The following is an 18,307-nucleotide window of genomic DNA, read 5'->3' on the forward strand; positions in this document are numbered from 1 at the left end:
TCCCCCCACCCCCATCCCCCTTACCTCAGCCCCCCCTTGCCCCCGCCCCCCTCACCCCCAGCCCCTCCCTTTGCCACCCAGCTCGTCCCCAGCCCCCGGCAGCCTGCAGGCCTGGCCGTGCCTGGAGCTGCCTCCGGCCTGGGCTCCCACCCCCGGCACGTGCCCCGCTGCCCTGACGCCCACTCACCCGCCTGAGTGTGGCCGGCGGGGCCTGGGGACCGTTCCCACGGACTCTGCCAGCTGGGCCTCCCGGCCCAAGGGGGGATGCTGACCCCAGTGGGGCCTGGCATCCTGGGGTCCTGGCCGCCTCGTGCCTTCCCGGGCCTCTGTCCTTCAGACGAAACTGGTGGTCTGGGGGGTCAGACATCTGCCCGCCAGCCATGGGAGGCCAAGGAGCACCCCCAGCTGGTCCCTTCTTTCCCGCCCCGTCCCCCACCCTCCGTAAGCCTCGGGCTAGGGTCCTTATGGCAAAGCCCTCTCTGAGCGCTCACTGGGGTTTCGGGTCCGGGGAGTCCCTCCACCCCCAGGAGGAAATGAGCGTGAGAACTGGGCTCGGGGCAGGGCTGTCCACGGCCAGTTCGGGGCGAGAGTCAGTGGCCGGGGACATCGGCGAGTTCACGACGGGCGGCCACAGACATGTCCCAGGAGGTGCGCCGGCTGCTCCCAAGTGCTGGCCGGGCCGGGCCTGCTGGTCTACGGCCCAGTTTCACAGGCGCCCTTGGGGTGTGCGGACCCTGTCTGCAGAGGGTCAGCTACCTCCCCGAGGCAGAGCCGGGCTGACCCCCGGTCCGGGCGGCGTCAGCCTCGCCTCCTGCCTGATAAGGGGGTGCTAGGCGGGTTAGAGGTGAAGCCGAGCAGAGGACGCAGCCCTCAGCGGCTGGCAGTGGGCGTGGCCAGCGCCGCTCTGGCCCGTGGACAGACCTGGAACGACCCACCCACGCGGCCATCGCCCGAGAACGCGGTCTCTCCACGCCACGGAACGTCACTCAGCCGCGGAGAGGCCTGCAGCGCTGACGGGGGCTGCAGCGGGGACCGCCCCGAAGGCACCACGCCGAGGGGAGGGACCGGCCACAGAACGTCTGGTCGCGGTCGCCCCGTTTCTGTAACGCGTCCAGGGCAGGAAAATCTGTCAGACAAAAGGCGGCTCAGGGGTGTCAGGGGCTGGGGAGCCGGGGCGGGGGCGGGGGGGGGAAGGGCGGGAGTAACTGCTCTCTTTTTGGGGGCGATGAGAATATTCTGGGGTTAGATCGGGCTGACGATTGCGAACATATTAAAAAACGCCGAAGGGTTCACTTTAAAATGGTAAGATGGCAAACGTCATGGTACGCGAATTTTAACTCGACCACGAAAAAAAGTTTGAAACAGCTCCCCTGCCCGCACGGTCTGGCCTGAGCAGGCTCAGGCAAAGTCTGCAAAATAGGATTACCCGCTGCGCCCCAGCTTCCAGCGCGCAGGGACCTCATTAGCTCCGCGGGGAAGCCAGCACTCGGGGTGCCGGGATGTGGCGGCTGAGCAGAGGGCCGTTGGTGAGTCCTACTGAGTGGCCGGGGCAGCGAGGCTTGGGGACAGGCCGATGTTTGTGTGCAAAGTGCCTGACCTCCTCTGCGCCGTGACCCATATCATCCTGATGTGCGTGGCCTGTTTTACTGTTTGTGGGGGACCTGTCGTCTGTCCCTTCCCACTGGGGGTTTACCTCCTGCGAGTCCGTGCAGCCTGGGCGGTGGGGTGTGTGGGCACAGGAGCCGCGCCGGTGAGGGGCTGGGCCTCGGGCCGCCAGCCCCGCCGTGCTCTGCACCTCGAGTCCTTGCCTGCGAGGGGCTCCCAGAGTCGTCGAGGGGTCGGGGAGGGTAGTGTGAGCACGTGCTTGGCCACCGCTAACGTGTGTCCCTCCCGCGTTCCGCCCCCACACACCCTTCTTCCCGGGCCATGGCTCAGAGAGGAAAGGCCAGCAGCGCAGGGGCCCCCAGCGGGTACCGCACCTTGGGGTGCCTGCGAGCCGCTCTGCCGTGCGTCCTGGGGACAGCGCCCGCCCGCTGGGCCTCAGCCAGCCCTCTTACCCTGGCTCCTCGGGGTGCTGAGGGGCTGCGACCGGCTGCCAGGCCGACCCAGAAATAGCCGCACCCTTCTGCGCCCAGCTCGGCGGCGCCCAGGGCTGCGAGCCCTACGTGCGCCCCGCCGCGTCCTCACAGGGCGGTGGGCCAGTTATTTTGGACGTGGCCTCCCGAGGCCGGGTCACGGCTCTTTCCCGCGGCTCCTGTAGGCTCCTCTGACGTGCGTCCACCAGGACCTTGGCCGGTGGCCCTGGCTACCTCCGCGATCTCACCCGTGCTGGCTGCGATCTGGTGGCCCTTCCCAGGACTCAGGGACCTCCTCTCTCCGTCCTCGGGCCCTGTCCCTGCAGCATCCAGGGGCCTGAGGAGGCCCATCGCTGCTCCCCCATGGAGGGGGGCCGGGGCCACAGCATGGCTCTGCCCAGGGGGACGCGTCGAATCCAGGCGACTCTGGGCACTTGCCGCAGTGTGGGCGTCACTGGAGACCACCCGCTGCGTGTGCACCCCAGCCCCTTCCCCCCGGGCCATGTGACACCTCCCTGGGCACCCGCGGGCTGGGCGCCTGCTGGGGCGATTCCTGTGTTCTCACCTGTGCCGGGACTGTTATTCCCACTTTGTGCTGGCGACTCAGGCAGCCCGGAGAGCAGAGGAAACGGCCCACGGGGAGGCCGTCTCGGTCGCTGTGGGTGTCCCCATGGGCGCTTGGGGTGGGCCTTGTCCCCTTTGGAGCTGAGGACCCCCGCAGGGCCTCCGGCTGACCCTGGTGGGGAGGACTTGGCGGGCACGAGGCAGTGAGAGGCACTGCTAGGCCGCGGGCCCACCGCGAGGGCCACGGCATCCACCCCAGTCCTCCGAGGCCCGGTCTGGGGGCAGGTTCGTGGCCGGGGTTCCTCTGGCCTGCTGAGGGTCCCACGTGTGTGCAGCATGTGCAGGGGGCGTCCTGCTGAGCTCGGAGGCCCTTTGCTTTCGGGGAGGCCAGCATCAGGGCCCAGCTGGGGGCCCCCGCGTTCCTGGCAGGGCTTGAGCCGGGGGTTTGGGGAGATGGCAAGGGCCTCTCAGAGGCTGTGAGTGCCAAACGCGTCTTGAAACTCCATGTCCTGCCTGGAGGCCACGCCTGTTCTGGGCACAGCCTTCAGGGGCCTTGGAGACATGGCGCACGGTGCCAGCAGCCGGTGCCAGCCCAAGAGGGCCAGGAGGAAGGTGCCCGGGGCTGTGGGCACAGGCCTAATGCCAGGGCCAGCAGAGCAATGTTCCCGCTGCCCAGGGCCGGCCCAGCACGTGCAGAAGCTGGGGCCGCGGGGGCTGGCGAGGCCTGGGAACCTGCCTGTCGCCAAGGCCGAGGCTGGGAACCCAGGCGAGTCCAGCCATGTCTACTCTGAGATGCCTGGGCTGGGGCCCAGGGAGGGGCAGAGATGGGCCCAGGGCCCACAGTGGGGGCTCTGCCTGACCACCCCAACCCTCTGGGTTCCCAGGTGGGGCCTCAGAAACGGGGCGGCCCCCTCCGTGTGCAGGTCCCTAACAGCGTGAGGCCAGAGAGCTCACCCTTCCAGCCCGACATCCAGCCTGGACAGAGGCCTCCTGGATGGATGACGGGGTATGGATCGGAGGGCACGGAGGACATGGCCGGCCGCGGGTGGGCACGGCGGTGCAGGGCTGTGGCAGGTGAGTGGTCGCTGCCCCTCCTGGCACAGGCATCTGGTCGAGGCTGGGCACACGTGCAGTCTGCGTACACACGGTGACGGAGGTGCCATCGGGGAGGTGGGGTGAGTGCTGGGCGCCTCGTCTGAGCCGCTGGCTCGGCAGGGTGCCGTTCCCTTGTGTGCGACAGTCTTCTGAGGTTTGTACCCTCCTGCGCAGGTCAAGGGGAACCCTGCCCTCTGTGGGCCCAGACTGCTGGGTGGTCTGGGTGGCAGGGGGCAGAGGCCCCTCCTGCAGCTAGGAACGGCTTCCCGGTGCCCCCTGGGGCGGAGCGGGCGGAGCATGGGCTTAGTGGTGGCCTTCCTCTGGCCCCAAGAGCTACAGTCCTGGGGGCTAGGCTGGCCGGAAGCCCCCCTCACCCCATCCAGGGTACGGGGAGAAGGCTCCAGTCTTTCCAGTGGCACCAGCATCCTGGAGGGGCGAGGGGTGACTGACCTGGCCCTGAGAGGCAGGAACAGCACCTACCCCACTGGTGGGGGTCCCCGCCTCCTGGCGCCGGGGCTCCCTCGCCCGCCTGCCGAACCTGCTCCTCCTTCCTCAGGGAGGAGAAGGAGAGGGCAGGATGGGCCAAACGCCTCTGAGCTCGGAGGGAGCCCTGGGAAGGCCTGGGACTGCACGGAGCGGGGAGACCCCGAGCCCCGGCGCCAGCGGGCTGGGGATGGGGGGCGCTTCGAGTGCGGGGAGGCTGTTTCTGGGTGGGTAGGTGGGGGCGGCGAGGGTCCGGCGAGCTCCCTCAGCAAGGAAAGGAGGGACCCCCTCCCCAGCTTGCAGCAGGCAGGGGGAGACCGGTCAGAGACCTGGGACGCCCCGGGCTGCCCCCCAGCCCCCACCCTGCCAGCTGCAGGATGCGGCCTCGGTGCCTGGACTCCCCGCCCCCCTGGCTCCGCGCCTGCATCTCCTGCCCCCTCCTGTCCCCTCCAGCTCTGGCTGCCTGCAGTTACAGGGCCCTGGGGACTGTCTTGCCCTCTGTGGGGGAGGGGCTCCTGTCCTCTTCCCAGGGCCAGGGTGCCCGCTGCCATCTCAGACCCGGTCCCGGCCCCCCTCCCCAGCAGCTGGCTGCTCTCGGAAGCGGGAGGCAAAGGCTGGTCCCAAGAGCCTTCCGGGGCTGCCCCTGCCCGCGCCCCCGCCTCCCTGTAGATTCGGGGTGGGCGGGGGCCCCGGGCCTTTGACGCGGGAGGGCGGGCAGCCAGGAGGGGATAAAGCCAGGCTGGGGTCTCGGCCACTGGGGCACTGCAGGACTTTGGATGTGGGTGAGTGTCTGAGGGCTCCCGGGGGCTCAGCGGGCCCTGGGGTGCAGGGCCTGGGGTGTGAAACGTGGGGCTGGCCAGAGGCCTGGGTGTGGCCACCCCTGGGGCAGACCTTACGGGCACTGCAGGGCCGGGGGTCCCCGGGACTTCCGACTTGTGCCGGCCGCTCAGCCAGGTGCCTCGGCGGCTTCCTCCGTCACATGGGGTGAGGCGGTCGCTTTGGCGAGGGGGCCCTTCCCTTCCGGAGCCCACGCTGGACCGTGCGGGGACGCGGCCTGTCCTTCCGGGCTCTCGGGCGCCGTCACGTGTGCCTGGCCCGCAGCTGTGGTACCACCGGCCTCGGTGGGACAGGAGCGCGACTGGGACCGCTGGCCGCACGGTCCCTTCTTGGCAGGCTGCACTGTCGGGAGGTGGCATGGGGTCACAGTGCAGAGTGGGGACCAGCCTGGTCCGTCCGTCCCTGCGTAGCTACGGAGCCCCTCTGTGCCCACGTCCTTTGTTGAATGAGGGTTATAATATAGCGACAGCGTGATTGGTCATTTACTGTCACGTTGGAGAGTAAAAGGAGGCATTGTGAATAACCACGGGACGGCCATGTGCACGGAGCTGCCTCGGGTCACCCCGTCATTATGTGCCCTTGGAGGTGCTGGGGGGCTGGAACCGGCCACCCACGTGGTCGGGAAGGCCATTAGTCGAGAAGCTGATCCGACCACACCCTCTCCTGCCCCGGTGTAGACCTTTGATCCTTATGGCTGCCCATGTAGCCACGTACTAGACAAATCAGGGGCACTTCGGGGGCACCGACCGCCCCCACTACACATAATCAACAGGGGAGATTCCGACCCGTGTGACCCCAGCAAGCTTTAGGCTCCGCCCGAAAGCGGCGTCTCGAGAGCAGGTGCTGCCGCCGGTTACATCCGCCATGAGCGACTGGCAGCTTAGATCGTCATCTGCTGTCATCCGGGTCTCAGAGGCCCCCGAGGGGTTTGGAGGTATCTGTGGCTTCCAGGTTGGTCATAGTTGTGTGCGAAGCGAGAGTCACAGGGTCCCGATCACACGGGTGGCCACCCGCCCGCCCGTGAAGGTGGCAGTTACAGCGCTCGGGTCTTCGGTGGAGCTGTGGCAGCGCCGATGGCTGACAGCATGTGAGGGGTGGCCTCGGCAGGCGGGCCGCAAGGGTTGGCAAGTCAGCAGCACGCCCCGCGGGCACCGCTGAAGCCACGTGCATGGCGGGGGCGGCCCCTGCCCCACTGGGGAGTCAGCAGCCGAGCTCCGGGGAGTGTCCCCCCGGCCCGAGATCCTGGCGTGTGGGACAGGTGCCTGCCTGGGCGGACCCCGAAGCCTGCTCCCAACGGCTCCGCTTCCGGGTCACGGCCAGCCCCCCCGTGACCGGCATGGAGCCAGCGCCACCTCGCAGAGGGGCGTCCCTCTCCGGCAGCGTCTCCGTTTACAAAGGGACCCACAGGTCCCGGACAGGGCAAGCACTGGTCCCGGGGTTCAGGGCGGCTGGTCAAGCCCTGGTGACGTCGCTCCAGGCGTCAGGAGCACGCCTGTCTCCCCCACTGGCCCACTTCCTCCAGGAAGCCTTCCCTGACCACTGACCCTCCGTCTCTGCCTCCCGCAGAGCCTGCGGTGCCGGCTCATTCCGCTCGGGGGCTTTCACCCTGCTGGTCCCCACCCTCGCAGCGGGGACTCAGGAGGCAGCAGAGGGGGGAATCGATAAGCTGGGAGCTGCCCCAAGGCACAAGCCGCTGCCGACAAGCCGGGAAGTGCGAGCGGGGACCGGGTGGCATAGGTGACCGCTGAGCTTCCTCCGGACCTCAGGGCCCGGGATCCCGTGATGGGCTCTGGACATTTCCCAGATCTGGACCTCTGCCCAGAACGTTGGGTCATTTGTTCCCTCCACAGACAAGTGGGGGCCCTCTTGGTGCCAGGCCCTGTGGGGGAGGGAGGGTGAAAATGAGAGCCTCGCCACCCCTCCTTGGGGACATGCCCTCCCCGGGGCTCTCTGAAGGGCGCGTGGCCTTCTGGGAGAGTGGGTGCGATGGGGGTGGGCGAAGGGAGACAGCAGCCCCGCTCCGTGACGGGGCCTGACCCTCCGTGCTGCCCCTCGCAGGGGCGGGAGGGCTCCGGGAAGGCTCCCCGGGGGGCGGGCTCGGGTGCCCCCTCCCAGCAGTGCGTGGACCTGGGCTCGCTCGGGGAGGATTCCAGGAACGGCTCCTGCCCCAATAAAAATAGACTTCTCCGAAGGGTTTGGGGCTGAGCCCACTGCCGCAGGTGCCCCCAGGCCTGGCGGGAGGGGGTGCCCTGAGCAGGTGTCCCCCAGGCCCGGCCGGAGGCGGCTGGCTTTGCAGCTCGAGTAGCAGGGTGCGTGGTCACTGAGCTTGATGAGACCGTTCACCGGGATGGAGGAGGAACAGGTCGGGTGTTGGAGTGGCTCGCCCAGAGGTCCTTGTCACTGAGAGGGCCAGGGCCAGGGCCGGGATGAGCAAGGTCTCTGCAAAACAGCCCCGACAGCTCCCCTGCTTCCTGGCTGTGCACCTGGGGCGAGTCCCTCAGCCTCTCTGAGCTGCCGTGTTTCATCCAGACGACGTGGCTGACGTGTCTTGTCCATGATACAGCACAGGTGTCCCCTGCGAGGGGACGGACCCTCAGGAAGCAGTGCTCGGGAGGCTGGCGGGGCACTGGGAGCCCAGAGGTGCCTTTCAGGGAGGCGCTGCTGGAACTGGGGACCAGGAGCCCTGGCGTGGGAGTGCCGGCCAGCGGCCGGGGCCACCTTGGTGCTGGGTGGCGGCGCAGCGGCAGGACCCCCGGTCTGGGAGCTGGTGCCACTGGCTCCCTGAGCTGCAGGCAGGCCCCCTGGCCAGCCAGGGTTGTGTCTGTGGGCGGGGCTCCCGCGGGGTCCTCGCGTCCTGTGGTCCTCTGGTCCTGGCCTCCCCTGCCAGCTCTCCCAGCTTGAGGGCGGGAGGACAGGAGGGTCACAGGCGCGGCTGACACTTCCTGGGTGTGTTGTAGGGGTAGAGCCTGGGAGAGGGCCGTGTGCTCTGCTGGGCCCCCGGCCAGCTCCCCCGGCTGCCGCTGCGGTGCTGACCACTGACTGCAGGGGTCAGGGCGGCTGTCTGGGAGCTGGGCACAGAGTGGGGCTCCCAGCGAGGAGAGGCCTCCGGGGACTCTGTGTGCCGGGGGTCTCCCAGCCTGCTCCCCGCTTCCCAGGGCCTCCGGGCTGGCAGGACAGGTGTTGTGATGACCGGGACCGAGACGTCAGCCTGCTCTTCCGCCTCCCAGTCAGGGAGCAAAGCCAGGACCCTGGGGAGGGTTTCTCCTGGGACTGTCACCAAGGGCCTCCTAGGGAGGGGACATCCGCACGGAGCCATGGAGAACGGTGCACGTGGAGACATCCCTGGGGGAACCCTGCCTCCCCACGGGCCCTGCGTGGGCACACTGGGTGGGTGGGGACTGACGGCGGCCTGCACCTGGCGCGGAGGGGCGTCAGTGAGGACAGCAGTGTCTGGCACCCAGTAGGCGCTCAGGAGGTGTGTGCCGGGGGCGGTTCTGAGCCTGAGGCAGAAGTCTGAGCAGGCCGAGGCCGAGGCCGGGCGAGGCGGGCGACCCTCCTCCTGGCGGCGTCGGCCGCGTTCACCCACCTGGCCACGGGCACCGCCCTTTGCATTTTGGAGGCGGGGCCTGTGCCGAGGTCCCCCCCACCCCCGGGAGCGCGGCCCGCGAAGCCTCTCCTGGCGCGGCGCGGAGTCCCCGCGCGGCCCCCCAGGCGCGGGGCGTCTTCCCGCACGGCGGGCGCGGGGAGCCCCGGGGGGCCGCGGGGCGCCGCGCGCGGGGGCGGGGGCGGCGCGGCGGGCGGCGGGGACCCGCCCCGCGCCCTCCCCTTCCTCCGCGGCGCTTCCTCCGCGCCGGCCGCGCGCCGCCCCTTTGTCTGCCGGCGCGGCGGGCCCCCGGTTATATTTAGGCGGCAGGTGTGGGAGCCACAACAAGCTGGGTCGCCTGCCGGTCGCCGGCCGCCCCGCTCACGTGATGCCCGGGCGCTATAAATAGCCCCCGGCCGCGGGGCCTGCCGAGCGTCCGCGAGGAGCCGGCGCCCCGCGCTCTGGGCCTCCCGGTCTCGGCCCGGCCCGGCCCCGTGCGGATGGAGGCGGCGGCGGGACGTCTGCGCGCGCCGGTGAGCGGGGCGGCGCGGGCCTGGGCGGGGGGCGTGCCGGGGGTGTGGTGGTGGCGGAGCGGAGGACCCCAGCCCCGCCCCGGGGAGGTGGCCGCGCACCCTGGGAACGCGCCCCGGGACTGGGAGCCTCCTATGTGAGCCCGCTCGGGCCCAGCCCTGCCCCGCCCGGACCCCACTGAGCCCTAGTCCTCCGGCCTCACCCCGTGTCTCTCCGGCCCGGTCCAGAGGCGCTGGCCCTCCGACACCTCTGGATTCGAGCTCTTGCGAGCTGCTTGGCTGGCGTGACCGCGGGGAGGGCGGTGTCCTCCCTGAACTTCGGTCCCGCCTCCAGGACCCCGGAGTTGCGTGTCGTCTCCCAGACGTGAGCTCGGGCAAACCCAGGGTGGTCAGGGAGCACTGCGCGGGCTCTGCGGCTGCCCCCGGTCCGTGCACCCATGTGCGGACACGGATGGTGCCCGGACCTCCCCTAACGGTTCTGGACGTGGCAGGGAGCGGGACAAGGCCGCAGGGTCCCAGAGGGGGCATGTGGGGCAGCGGCAGGAAGGCCGGGGGGAGGGGCACTGAGGAGGCGTGGTGGGAGGGAGGACCACCTCCCTGGGGGCAGCCACAAGGCCTGGGTGAGCCACAGAGGGCGCCTGGGGCGGGAAGAGTGGGCATCACCGTTTCCCACCCCAGGGCTGGGAGACCCAGACTCTACAGAGAGAAGTGGGGTGTGTGGCAAGGCGCCAGCCTAGGCAGGGACCTTGGTCCAGCCGCAACTCAGAGCCCTGACCCCTGACGCCAGTCTAACCTACCCCGCCGGCAAGCTCGGTGGGCAGTAGTGTAGGGTGGCTCTGGGCCTCTTCCTGCCCAGCGACCCTCGGCCCCCGGGGACCTTCCCAGGGACACCGGGCAGTAGAGCCAGGCCATCTGCTGTTGCCCACGGGGCCTCCAGGTGCCCGGCAGCTGTGGGTGGCGAGGTGGAGTCCTGTGGCTTCTCTTGGCCTTTCTTCTCCTTTCTGGTAAACACACACGTGCACACGCACACACGTGCATGCACACGGGGACATCCTGCCGCCCCAGGAGGCAGGGTGTTTGTGTGCCGGCCGTTCGGGGCTCATCTTTCTCAGGGGCCCTGTGCGGTCGCTGTCTCGGCGTGAGCCTGGTGGCTGCCCTCTGGCCGATGTGGTCTGTCCGGTTCTCCGAACTCCCGGAGGCAGCAACTGGCTGTCTGCCGCCCCACGCCGCCTGGCCCTGTGGGCGATGGCAGTGACGGTGGGCTAGGGCGGGGTCTGACTGCAGCCCGAGGTTCCCCGGGAGTGCCTGAGAGCCTCGGTGGCTTGTGGCTGGGAGCAGGGCCTCCTTCCACTCACCCACGGGCCCGGCGGCTCGGCCTCTGTACTGACCCCCTGCCCTCAGCGCTGGCCGCCCCGGAATCGTCTGGGCTCAGAATTCTGCAGAGGACAGGGGGCCTGTCCTGGGGTATGGGAGGGGTGTCTGCTGAACACAGAAGGGTGGCCAGGCTCACAGTGCCAGACCCTGCCATGACAGACCGCCAGGACATCTGGGTGTTTGGGTTCAGCGCTGTCTGAGAGAGAGACAGAGAGAGTGAGTGAGTGTGTGTGTGTGAACCCGAAATACCTCCCTCCAGCCATGCTGGTGGCTGTCCTGTCACCTCGGAGCCCTGGGCCGCCCAGCTGGAGCTGTCCTTTATGCCCCCGCGTGGGGACACCGAGTGCCAGGGAGGCCGCCCCACAGCCGCGGACCCGGCACATGTGCGTCCCTTAGCACAGGGGTCCGGCAGGCCGGCAGCCCGCAGGCGGCGGGGCTTCCGCTGACCCCGGCTCTGTCCGTTCTCTCTGCCCGCAGACGCTGCCCGCTGACCAGCCCAGGGTCCACAGACAGGGCCTCGAGGGCCGGCTCTGAGTGCTGCCGGACCCAGCGTCACCACCACGCCGGCTGCTGAGGGGGCCCCTGCACCTCTGGCCCTCACCATTGCCCTCGCCTGCCGATGGCCCCCGCTGCCCGGCCCGGGGCCGCCTGAGCCCCCTGCGCCCCTCCAGGACTCGCTGTACCCCGATGGGGTAACGTGACGGAGGCCCGCGTGTCAGAGCTGGCCGCCTGCCCTCCCACCACGTCTGCCTCCCGCGATCTCTGCCCCAAAGTGGCCCCGTTGGCTCAGTTCCAGTTCGTTTTTCCTTTGGTCCTTGGGGGTCGGGGTCTGCTTTTGAGCGAGGGGCCATCTGCCCCAGCGACAGGCACAGTGCAGGACACAGCCACGGCGGCCGGACTCGCTCCGGGCTTTTTAAGATTTTCTTTGCTGAAATTTTTGGTGGGTACTTTTATTATTGTCCCCTTATAATTATCTGTCTCTGGGAGGCAGGAGCTTGCACGGGCCATTTTCCTTCTGGGGTCTGTCCTTCCTTTTCGTGTTGAAAGGTGGGTTTTCTTTTTTAACCCTCCGTGCCCTGGGCAGTATCCTCCCCCACTCCCAAGTATTTGCACAATATTTGTGCAGAGTGTGTGGGGGGGCAGGTTTTTTAAAAAGCATTTCCTCTCTCAGACAAGCACATTCTCATTCGCATCGGGTTTGGGGGGCTGGGGTCTCCTCCTGGTGTGCTCCCTGCCCCGTCTTGAGGGGAGCCATGGCGCGCATGAACCGGCCAGCCCCCGTGGAGGTGACCTACAAGAACATGCGCTTCCTCATCACGCACAACCCCAGCAACGCCACCCTCGGCTCCTTCATCGAGGTGAGTGGGCTGGCGGGGGTCCAACGAGCTTGGCTGCGCTGCCCTCAGCCTCCCGAGGACTTTGTAGCTGTCACCCCTGCACTCGGGGGCAAAAATGTCACTCCGGCTGCAGATCCCTGAGGGGGCATGATATAGTGTCCTGGGAGTGCAGGGGTGAGGGCTGCTGGGGTCAGCTGGGTTCCCCGGGGGCTGACATGTGGGCGGGTGGACGCACACCGTGGCCGGAGAGGAGGGTTCAGAGCTGGGGGGAGCGGGCGGGGGGCATTGCCGGCGACTGGAGCCGCCCTCAGCCCTTTGCTGGTTGTTTGGCCCCTGCTGTGGCTGAGCAGAAGAGGGAAGGACCCCCAGCGGGGTGGCCAGCACCACGGCCAGCTCCACGGCCAGCTCCAAGGCCCACAGCCGCAGGGGGCCCAGGTGCTCTGGTGGGGGCCCTCAGGTCAGAACAGGCTGGGCTGGGGGCTTCAGGGTGCTGATGTCTGTTGGGGGGGGCTGGGCAAGAGTCTGAGCGGACATGGGACAGTGACCACTCTCCTAGCCTGGCCCGGAGGGTCGGCAGGCACATCGCTGCTGCGAGCGGCCCAGCAGACGTGGCCGGGTGTGTCCGCCCAGTCTGCCGCCACCTCCACGGCCTCTGCGGAGCCCGCAGCTGTGTGCAGGGCTGTTCGTGGCCTCAGCTCCTCGGCAACGTGAGAGAGGGCCCTGCAGGTGCTTGTCATAGTTAAACAGACTTAGTTAGGTGTGAGGGGACCCCGCACACTGCAGAGAGAGGGGCAGGGGGCACCCTGCCTTCAGGGGACCGGTGCCCTGGACACTAACTGAGCCAGGTGCCCTGTGGAAGAGGGCTGTCCCCTCACAGCCGAGGCTCTCGTGATAACAGCAGGACCTAGGAAGTGACTGAGCCCGACACTCAGCGTGTGACCAGGTCAGGGCTCAGTGTGTGACCAGGTCAGGGCCAAGAGTGTAGCTGGGGTCAGGGCTTAGGCCTGGGGCGGGTGGCAGCACGCTCTGCCGCAGGCACAGGGGATCTGGGTGACCCCCACAGCCCCGGAGTCCTGCACCCCCTCTGTTCCCAGATTCTCTGTCTTGCCCTCACTGTGTCCAGTGTGCCTGTCACATGACAGGCAAGATCCAGCAACGGCATCCTCACCGCTCCCAAAATAGCTGCCGGGAGCAGGTGGGGGGTGTCGCCCCTGCACGTGGCTGGTGGAGGGGAACCCCCAGGCACCCCCCCCCCCCGCCGTTGGGTATAAATACCCCGGGCCTGGCTGTGAACTGTCTTGACCTTTTCCCCGGCAGCCGGGGCGCTCGGCGGATGTGCGAGGCCGGACGTCTCTGCCGCCCTCCCAGCCCACGTCCGCTGTCCCTGAGCTGTCCCCCTGCACTGAGGTCTCCCTGCCCGCCGACACCTGCCCCTCCCTGGCCGAAGGCCCCAGTGTGGGGTCTGGACGCACCCCTCAGTGGACCGCTCATGCCCCCCAGGCCGGGAGGGCTTCTCGGAGTGGGGAGCACGTGTGGGCTGCCTGGGGCCCTGGGAGTTTTGTCTAGAGAACAGGGACCCCTGAGTCTTGAGACCCCTCGGGGGGCACTGATGGGCTGGGCGGGCCGAGGCCCAGGCCCCCCGGAGCATCGGGAAGGACGCTCCTGCCTCTGGTGGCCACGGAGCCTGCGTCCGCCACGGGCGGCTGGCATTTCTGTCCTGTCGAGCGGGTACAGCCCTGCCCTGGGGGTCCCCACCCTGAGCCCCGAAGCCCCAGCGCTGCCTTCCCCTCCTCCCCCTGCCAGGACCTGAAGAAGTACGGGGCCACCACCGTGGTGCGGGTGTGTGACGTGACCTACGACAAGGCCCCGCTGGAGAAGAGCGGCATCACGGTCGTGGTGAGGGTCCGGGGCCGCGGGGCTGCTCTGTGTGTGTGTGGGGGGGGTGGGGGTCCGCCTGGACGGGGCCGCGGCAGGTGCACCGCCGCACTGCGGGCTGCCCGGCCCCGGGCGCGTGTGGGGACGTGCCGCGCGGAGGCCCAGGCACCGGCGGCGCTGCCTCGGGAGCCACCTCCTCTCTGCACGGCCTCGTCCCACCTCCAGAGTGGGCATGCTGGCCCCGGGCCAGCCTGGCCCAGGGGGCGGGAGCACACGCTCCGCCCGGCCCCGGCTCCCCAGCCACGGGCTGCCATGCTGGCTCCCCGCCTCTGCACAGCCCCCCGTGAGGCTCCGTTGTGGGGAAACTGAGGCCGAGGCCACGGGCGGTCTGAGGCCACAGCCAGACCGGCAGAGCTGGGGCCGCCCAGGGGTGGTGACACCCCTCCAGGCGTGCTCCGCCATCAGGGGCTGGGGCTCTGCTCCTGACAGCCCAACCCGGCAGGGCTGCGGCCCCACTGTGCAGACGGCCCAGGGCGCGGTGGCCACCCAGGGTCCCCGAGCAGGTGCCGGGCACAGCAGGAGCCCCAGCGGCCCCTCCGTGTCTCGGAGGCCTCATCCCAGTCACTCGCTGCCTGTGTTTGGGCCCCTGTCGCTGGGCAGCAGGTGCCATGGGAGGGCGGGGCGGCTGCACCTGGCCGCTCGCTCCCTGGGGAGGCTGTGGGGAGGGCCCCTTGGGGCTGTTTCCTTGGTCCCTGGCCCTGGGGACCTGTGTCCAGGTGGAAGGCGGGTGACCATGCTGCCGTGTCCCTGTTGGAGGGTCTCATGGCACCCGCCTCGAGCAGACCTGCCAGGATTCAGGCTGGAGGCACGAAGGGCTCCCACAGTCCCCACCCAGCTCTGCTCGAGACCGGCCGCCCAGCGCCAGGGGCCCCCTTAGCGACTCCTTCCCACACAAGGACCACACCGTGGGCAGGTGTTGCTGGGTGTGTAACCTCTGCCCGGCCGTTGGCAGTGGCGGAAGGAGCCGGAACTTTAGGCTTGGATGGGCCCGGCCCGAAACCCGCCTCTGCCCCTTCCCAGCCGTGACCCCAGGACCACACCTGTGGAGTGTAGGCTCTTGGCGGGTCTCAGGGTAAAGCGTGTGCAGAACCTGGTAACACGGAGCCAGCGGCCTCCCTCCCCTCCTCTGCAGTGGCCGGAGTGCGGGTCGGGGTGCGGCGGCCGGACGGACGGCTCCGTCCAGGTGCTGGCGGGGGATGGGAAGAGGCCGGCCCGGGGAGACTCACGCCTGGTGCCGGAGGCACGTGTTCTGGGGCAGTCCCCGCTGCCTGTTTGCATCTGCGGCCCGGGACCCAAGGGTGCCCGTCCTCACGCAGCCCCCTACCCCACAAGGGCTCGCCTCACCGCTTCTAGGAGTGGGGGGCGGCGGGCAGCGCGGCTGGTTTTCAAAACCAAATGAACCGCTGGGAGCATCTGGAAAAGGCCCCGGCTGTGAGCGACTGGGATCCAGTCCCCAGCGCCACGGGGACACTGGCTTCGCTCCTCCTCAGTCACCGGCCTGAGGACACGGAGAGGCACGTGTCAGCCATGTTCGTGCACCAGACCCCTGTGTCTGCTGACCCGGAAGCTCTCAGGCCTGCGAGGGTCAGACTGTGCCCCAGAGTCACCAGGGCCTGATGGAGGGTGGGGCGCTCAGGAGAAAAGGGGAGCATGTTCCAGAAGGTTTCCTGGGGAGGGGACGGGGGAGTGAGCAGGAGAGGGCCGCAAGGCCCCTTCCCCTCCCACCCGCCCAGCTGAGCTCTGCCCCGGGCCCGGCCCTCGCCAGCACAGGCCCTCTGCGCCCTGACCTCACCCGGCCCTCGCCAGCACAGGCCCTCTGCGCCCTGACCTCGTGGGGGCCCACGGGCGGCTGGCCTGGGCCCGGCCTGTCCACCCGCCACTGGGGCGAGAGCCCTCACAGGCGGCTTCTGTGTGCAGGACTGGCCATTTGACGACGGGGCGCCCCCTCCCGGCAAGGTGGTGGACGACTGGCTGAGCCTGCTGAAGGCCAAGTTCTGCGCAGACCCTGGCAGCTGTGTGGCTGTGCACTGTGTGGCCGGCCTCGGGCGGTGAGCTGGCGGGTGGGGCGGGGCCTGTGCGGGTGCCTCGGGTGGGGGAGCCCCTCGGGTGGGGGAGCCGAGCTGCGTCAGGCGTGCCCCCCCCTTCCAGAGGTTTCCCAGCAGCGACCCTACGCCCTCTTGCTGTGTGCGACTTCGTGCCCGCACGAGGGTGCTGGGCGGGGCCCTGGCCGGGGCAGGGGTGCAGCGCAGCAGCTCGGGCGACCCGGCCCCCCGTCCCCCCCAGGGCTCCCGTCCTCGTGGCACTGGCCCTCATCGAGAGCGGCATGAAGTACGAAGACGCCATCCAGTTCATCCGACAGTGAGTGGCCGGTCGGGCGCGCGCTCGGCGAGCTCTTGGGAGTCCGGGTTTAAGGGGGCTCCTCTCGCCAGCAGGCACGCCGGGCCTCCGGGCTGGGGTGTCCTCTGAGGCGTCCCGCGCAGCCTCCCGTGTGGCACCAGCTCACCCTCCGGGCCGCGGGGGCCCCGAGTGAGGAGGGCCCCGTGTGGGGCCAGCTCCCCGGGGCGGGGGTGTAGTGAGGGGCAGCTGTGGCGGAGGCCGGGCTGTCCCACCTCCGGGGCCTGTGGCCCCCTCAGCCCCAGGCCCCGGGGGTCAGGACAGGCTGCGCCACGCCGCAGTGATGAGCAGGCCCCAGCCCGGCGACCGGGCCCCGCACGGGGCGCCCTCGTTCCCGTCCCCCGTCGCCGGGAGCAGCCTTATCTCCGGCTTTGCCAAAAAGTGACGGCGGAGTCGCACGGTGGTTCTCGAAGCTTGGCCTGGCGGACACGTGTCTCTCGTGCTCACATCTCATTGGCCAGAGCAAGTCCATGGCCCGGGGTCGTGGGCGAGTGGGAACAGGTGACCTCCAGAAGCGCTTGGCGGGCAGCCCTGGGTAGCCCCCCCACCTGTTGCCCGAAGTCCCCCCCAGACAGCATGTATGCCCAGGCTTTACCCGTGGCCTCGGCGTGGCGGGGGGCACCAGGTAAACATGGGGGCCGTGGGAGCATGGGACCACGGGTGCGGGGAGATCGGGGAGCCAGCCTGGAGGAGGCGGTCGTCGGGTGCACTGAAGGCCAGCAGGGCTGACAGCAGGTGACTAGGATGGGTGATCCTGGCGGCGGGAGCAGCTCGGGCAGAGGTCGGGGGGCAGGGGTAGGAAGGGCTCTGGTGGCCGTGAGGACCCACCCACTCCGCCCCCACCAGACTCTTGGGCCTCTGGCTCTCGGGGGCAGGGCAGGTGGCCCTGCCCGGGGCCCTCCCGATCCCGAACCCATGCCCTGTCTTTGCAGGAAGCGACGGGGAGCCATCAACAGCAAGCAGCTCATGTACCTGGAAAAATACCGGCCCAGACAGAGACTGCGTTTCAAAGAGCCCCACGTGCACAAGACGAAGTGCTGTGTCATGTAGCTCCGACCTCGGCTGCCTGGGGTCCCGGGAGGCGGGGGGCCCGCCTGCCTGCCCGCCCGCCCAGCGGGGCTCTGGGCCTCAGTGCCTCTGCCCGGCCTTTCTCCCCGGCCTCGGGCCTCCCTGCGCCCGGCTCCGCCCGGCCGTGCGCTGCTGCCCCTCTCCGTCTGCCTCCCCGGCCTCGGCCCGTCTTGCTACTTTCCTGCTCCTTCCTTCCCTCTGCCGCCACGTCCCACGTCTCTGTGTCCCCGGCGCCCCCCCTAGCCACCCCGGCAGCTGTCCTCTCTGGCCCTTCGTCGAGGGGACGGGTGTACTTTTTAACCACTGGGCCCAGCCCCTCCTCCCCTCGCCCCGACCTGCGCTCGGCACCGTAAGTGACTGTGTCTGGGGCCGGTCAGATGTCCCGGACACGCGAAGGCAATAAAACAGGACCCTGTGGCTGTGTGTGCTCGCAGAGTGGGGCTCGGCGCCCTGGGCCTGGTGGCCTTGGGGTGGTGGGCGGGGCCCAGGGAGGCCGCTGCCCAGGACCCGCTGCAGGTGCTCGGCTGGCTGCCCCGGGGCGCCCCCTGGTGTTGGTGGCGGGTCCCTGCGCCCCCTGGCTGAAGGGTGGGGCGTTCCAGCAGGGGGGTCAGTGGCTCCTCTAGGTGCCCTGTCGATGTTTTGGGGGCTGGTGAAGGTGAAGACGGGTCACCAGCGCTGTCCCCCTGCAGGATGGGTGGCATTCACTTGGTAATTTCTTGGGGCCTTGTGTCCGGCAGGGTGGTTGCCCCCACCAGGTGCTCTTAGCCTTAGAGGACTGGAGAAGGAAGCAAGCGATGGTGGCTGACGGCTTAGGAAAGGGGGACACGCCATCCCGCTAGCCCAGGGCCGGGTGGCCTGAGGGGCAGAGGGTGGCCCGGGCACCCACGGGCGAGTGGGCCTGAGTGCGCGCGAGGCGCCCTGGCCTGCCTGAGGGCGTGGACTGCCTGCTCGGCGTTCCTGGGTGCTGGTCTAGCAGAGCCGGGGGCTGGTCCTCCCACGGCGGAGGAGAGGGTGCCTGAGGATGCGGGCACA

General features: G+C 69.5%; 2 protein-coding genes and 1 long non-coding RNA gene across 6 annotated transcripts; 1 reads left to right on the top strand and 2 right to left on the bottom strand.

Annotated features, from left to right (window-relative positions):
• Positions 1 to 158: 158 nt before the first annotated feature.
• On the bottom strand, positions 159 to 2,746 carry LOC118612025. Its single transcript, XR_004954686.1, has 3 exons — positions 2,641 to 2,746; positions 1,694 to 2,395; positions 159 to 1,126 (listed from the first exon to the last, which is right to left on the bottom strand). It is a non-coding gene; the product is annotated as an uncharacterized LOC118612025 (long non-coding RNA).
• A 226-nt stretch (positions 2,747 to 2,972) lies between these two features.
• Positions 2,973 to 9,686, bottom strand: LOC107507871. 2 transcript variants are annotated; one of them, XM_016139195.2, is made up of 3 exons: positions 9,371 to 9,686; positions 5,114 to 5,396; positions 2,973 to 3,773 (listed from the first exon to the last, which is right to left on the bottom strand). In XM_016139195.2, exons 1-3 carry the CDS (start codon positions 9,604 to 9,606, stop codon positions 3,567 to 3,569), a joined length of 726 nt encoding a protein of 241 aa, XP_015994681.2. In that variant the 5' UTR covers positions 9,607 to 9,686; the 3' UTR covers positions 2,973 to 3,566. The 2 variants fall into 2 exon arrangements, with proteins under 2 accessions (XP_015994681.2, XP_036089005.1); XM_036233112.1 differs by lacking the exon at positions 2,973 to 3,773 and having other exon boundaries at positions 5,286 to 8,341.
• On the top strand, positions 8,908 to 17,698 carry PTP4A3 (protein tyrosine phosphatase 4A3). 3 transcript variants are annotated; one of them, XM_016139197.2, is made up of 6 exons: positions 8,915 to 9,170; positions 11,019 to 11,899; positions 13,682 to 13,774; positions 15,731 to 15,861; positions 16,097 to 16,171; positions 17,140 to 17,698. In XM_016139197.2, the coding sequence occupies exons 2-6, from the start codon at positions 11,795 to 11,797 to the stop codon at positions 17,255 to 17,257; spliced, it is 522 nt and encodes a 173-aa protein (XP_015994683.2). In that variant the 5' UTR covers positions 8,915 to 9,170; positions 11,019 to 11,794; the 3' UTR covers positions 17,258 to 17,698. The 3 variants fall into 3 exon arrangements, with proteins under 3 accessions (XP_015994688.2, XP_015994683.2, XP_015994684.2); XM_016139198.2 differs by lacking the exon at positions 8,915 to 9,170 and adding an exon at positions 9,399 to 9,531; XM_016139202.2 differs by lacking the exon at positions 16,097 to 16,171 and having other exon boundaries at positions 8,908 to 9,170.
• The last annotated feature ends 609 nt before the right edge of the window (positions 17,699 to 18,307 follow it).

The sequence above is a fragment of the Rousettus aegyptiacus genome, unplaced genomic scaffold (genome assembly GCF_014176215.1).
Source record: "Rousettus aegyptiacus isolate mRouAeg1 unplaced genomic scaffold, mRouAeg1.p scaffold_m13_p_15, whole genome shotgun sequence".
Taxonomy (NCBI): domain Eukaryota; kingdom Metazoa; phylum Chordata; class Mammalia; order Chiroptera; family Pteropodidae; genus Rousettus; species Rousettus aegyptiacus.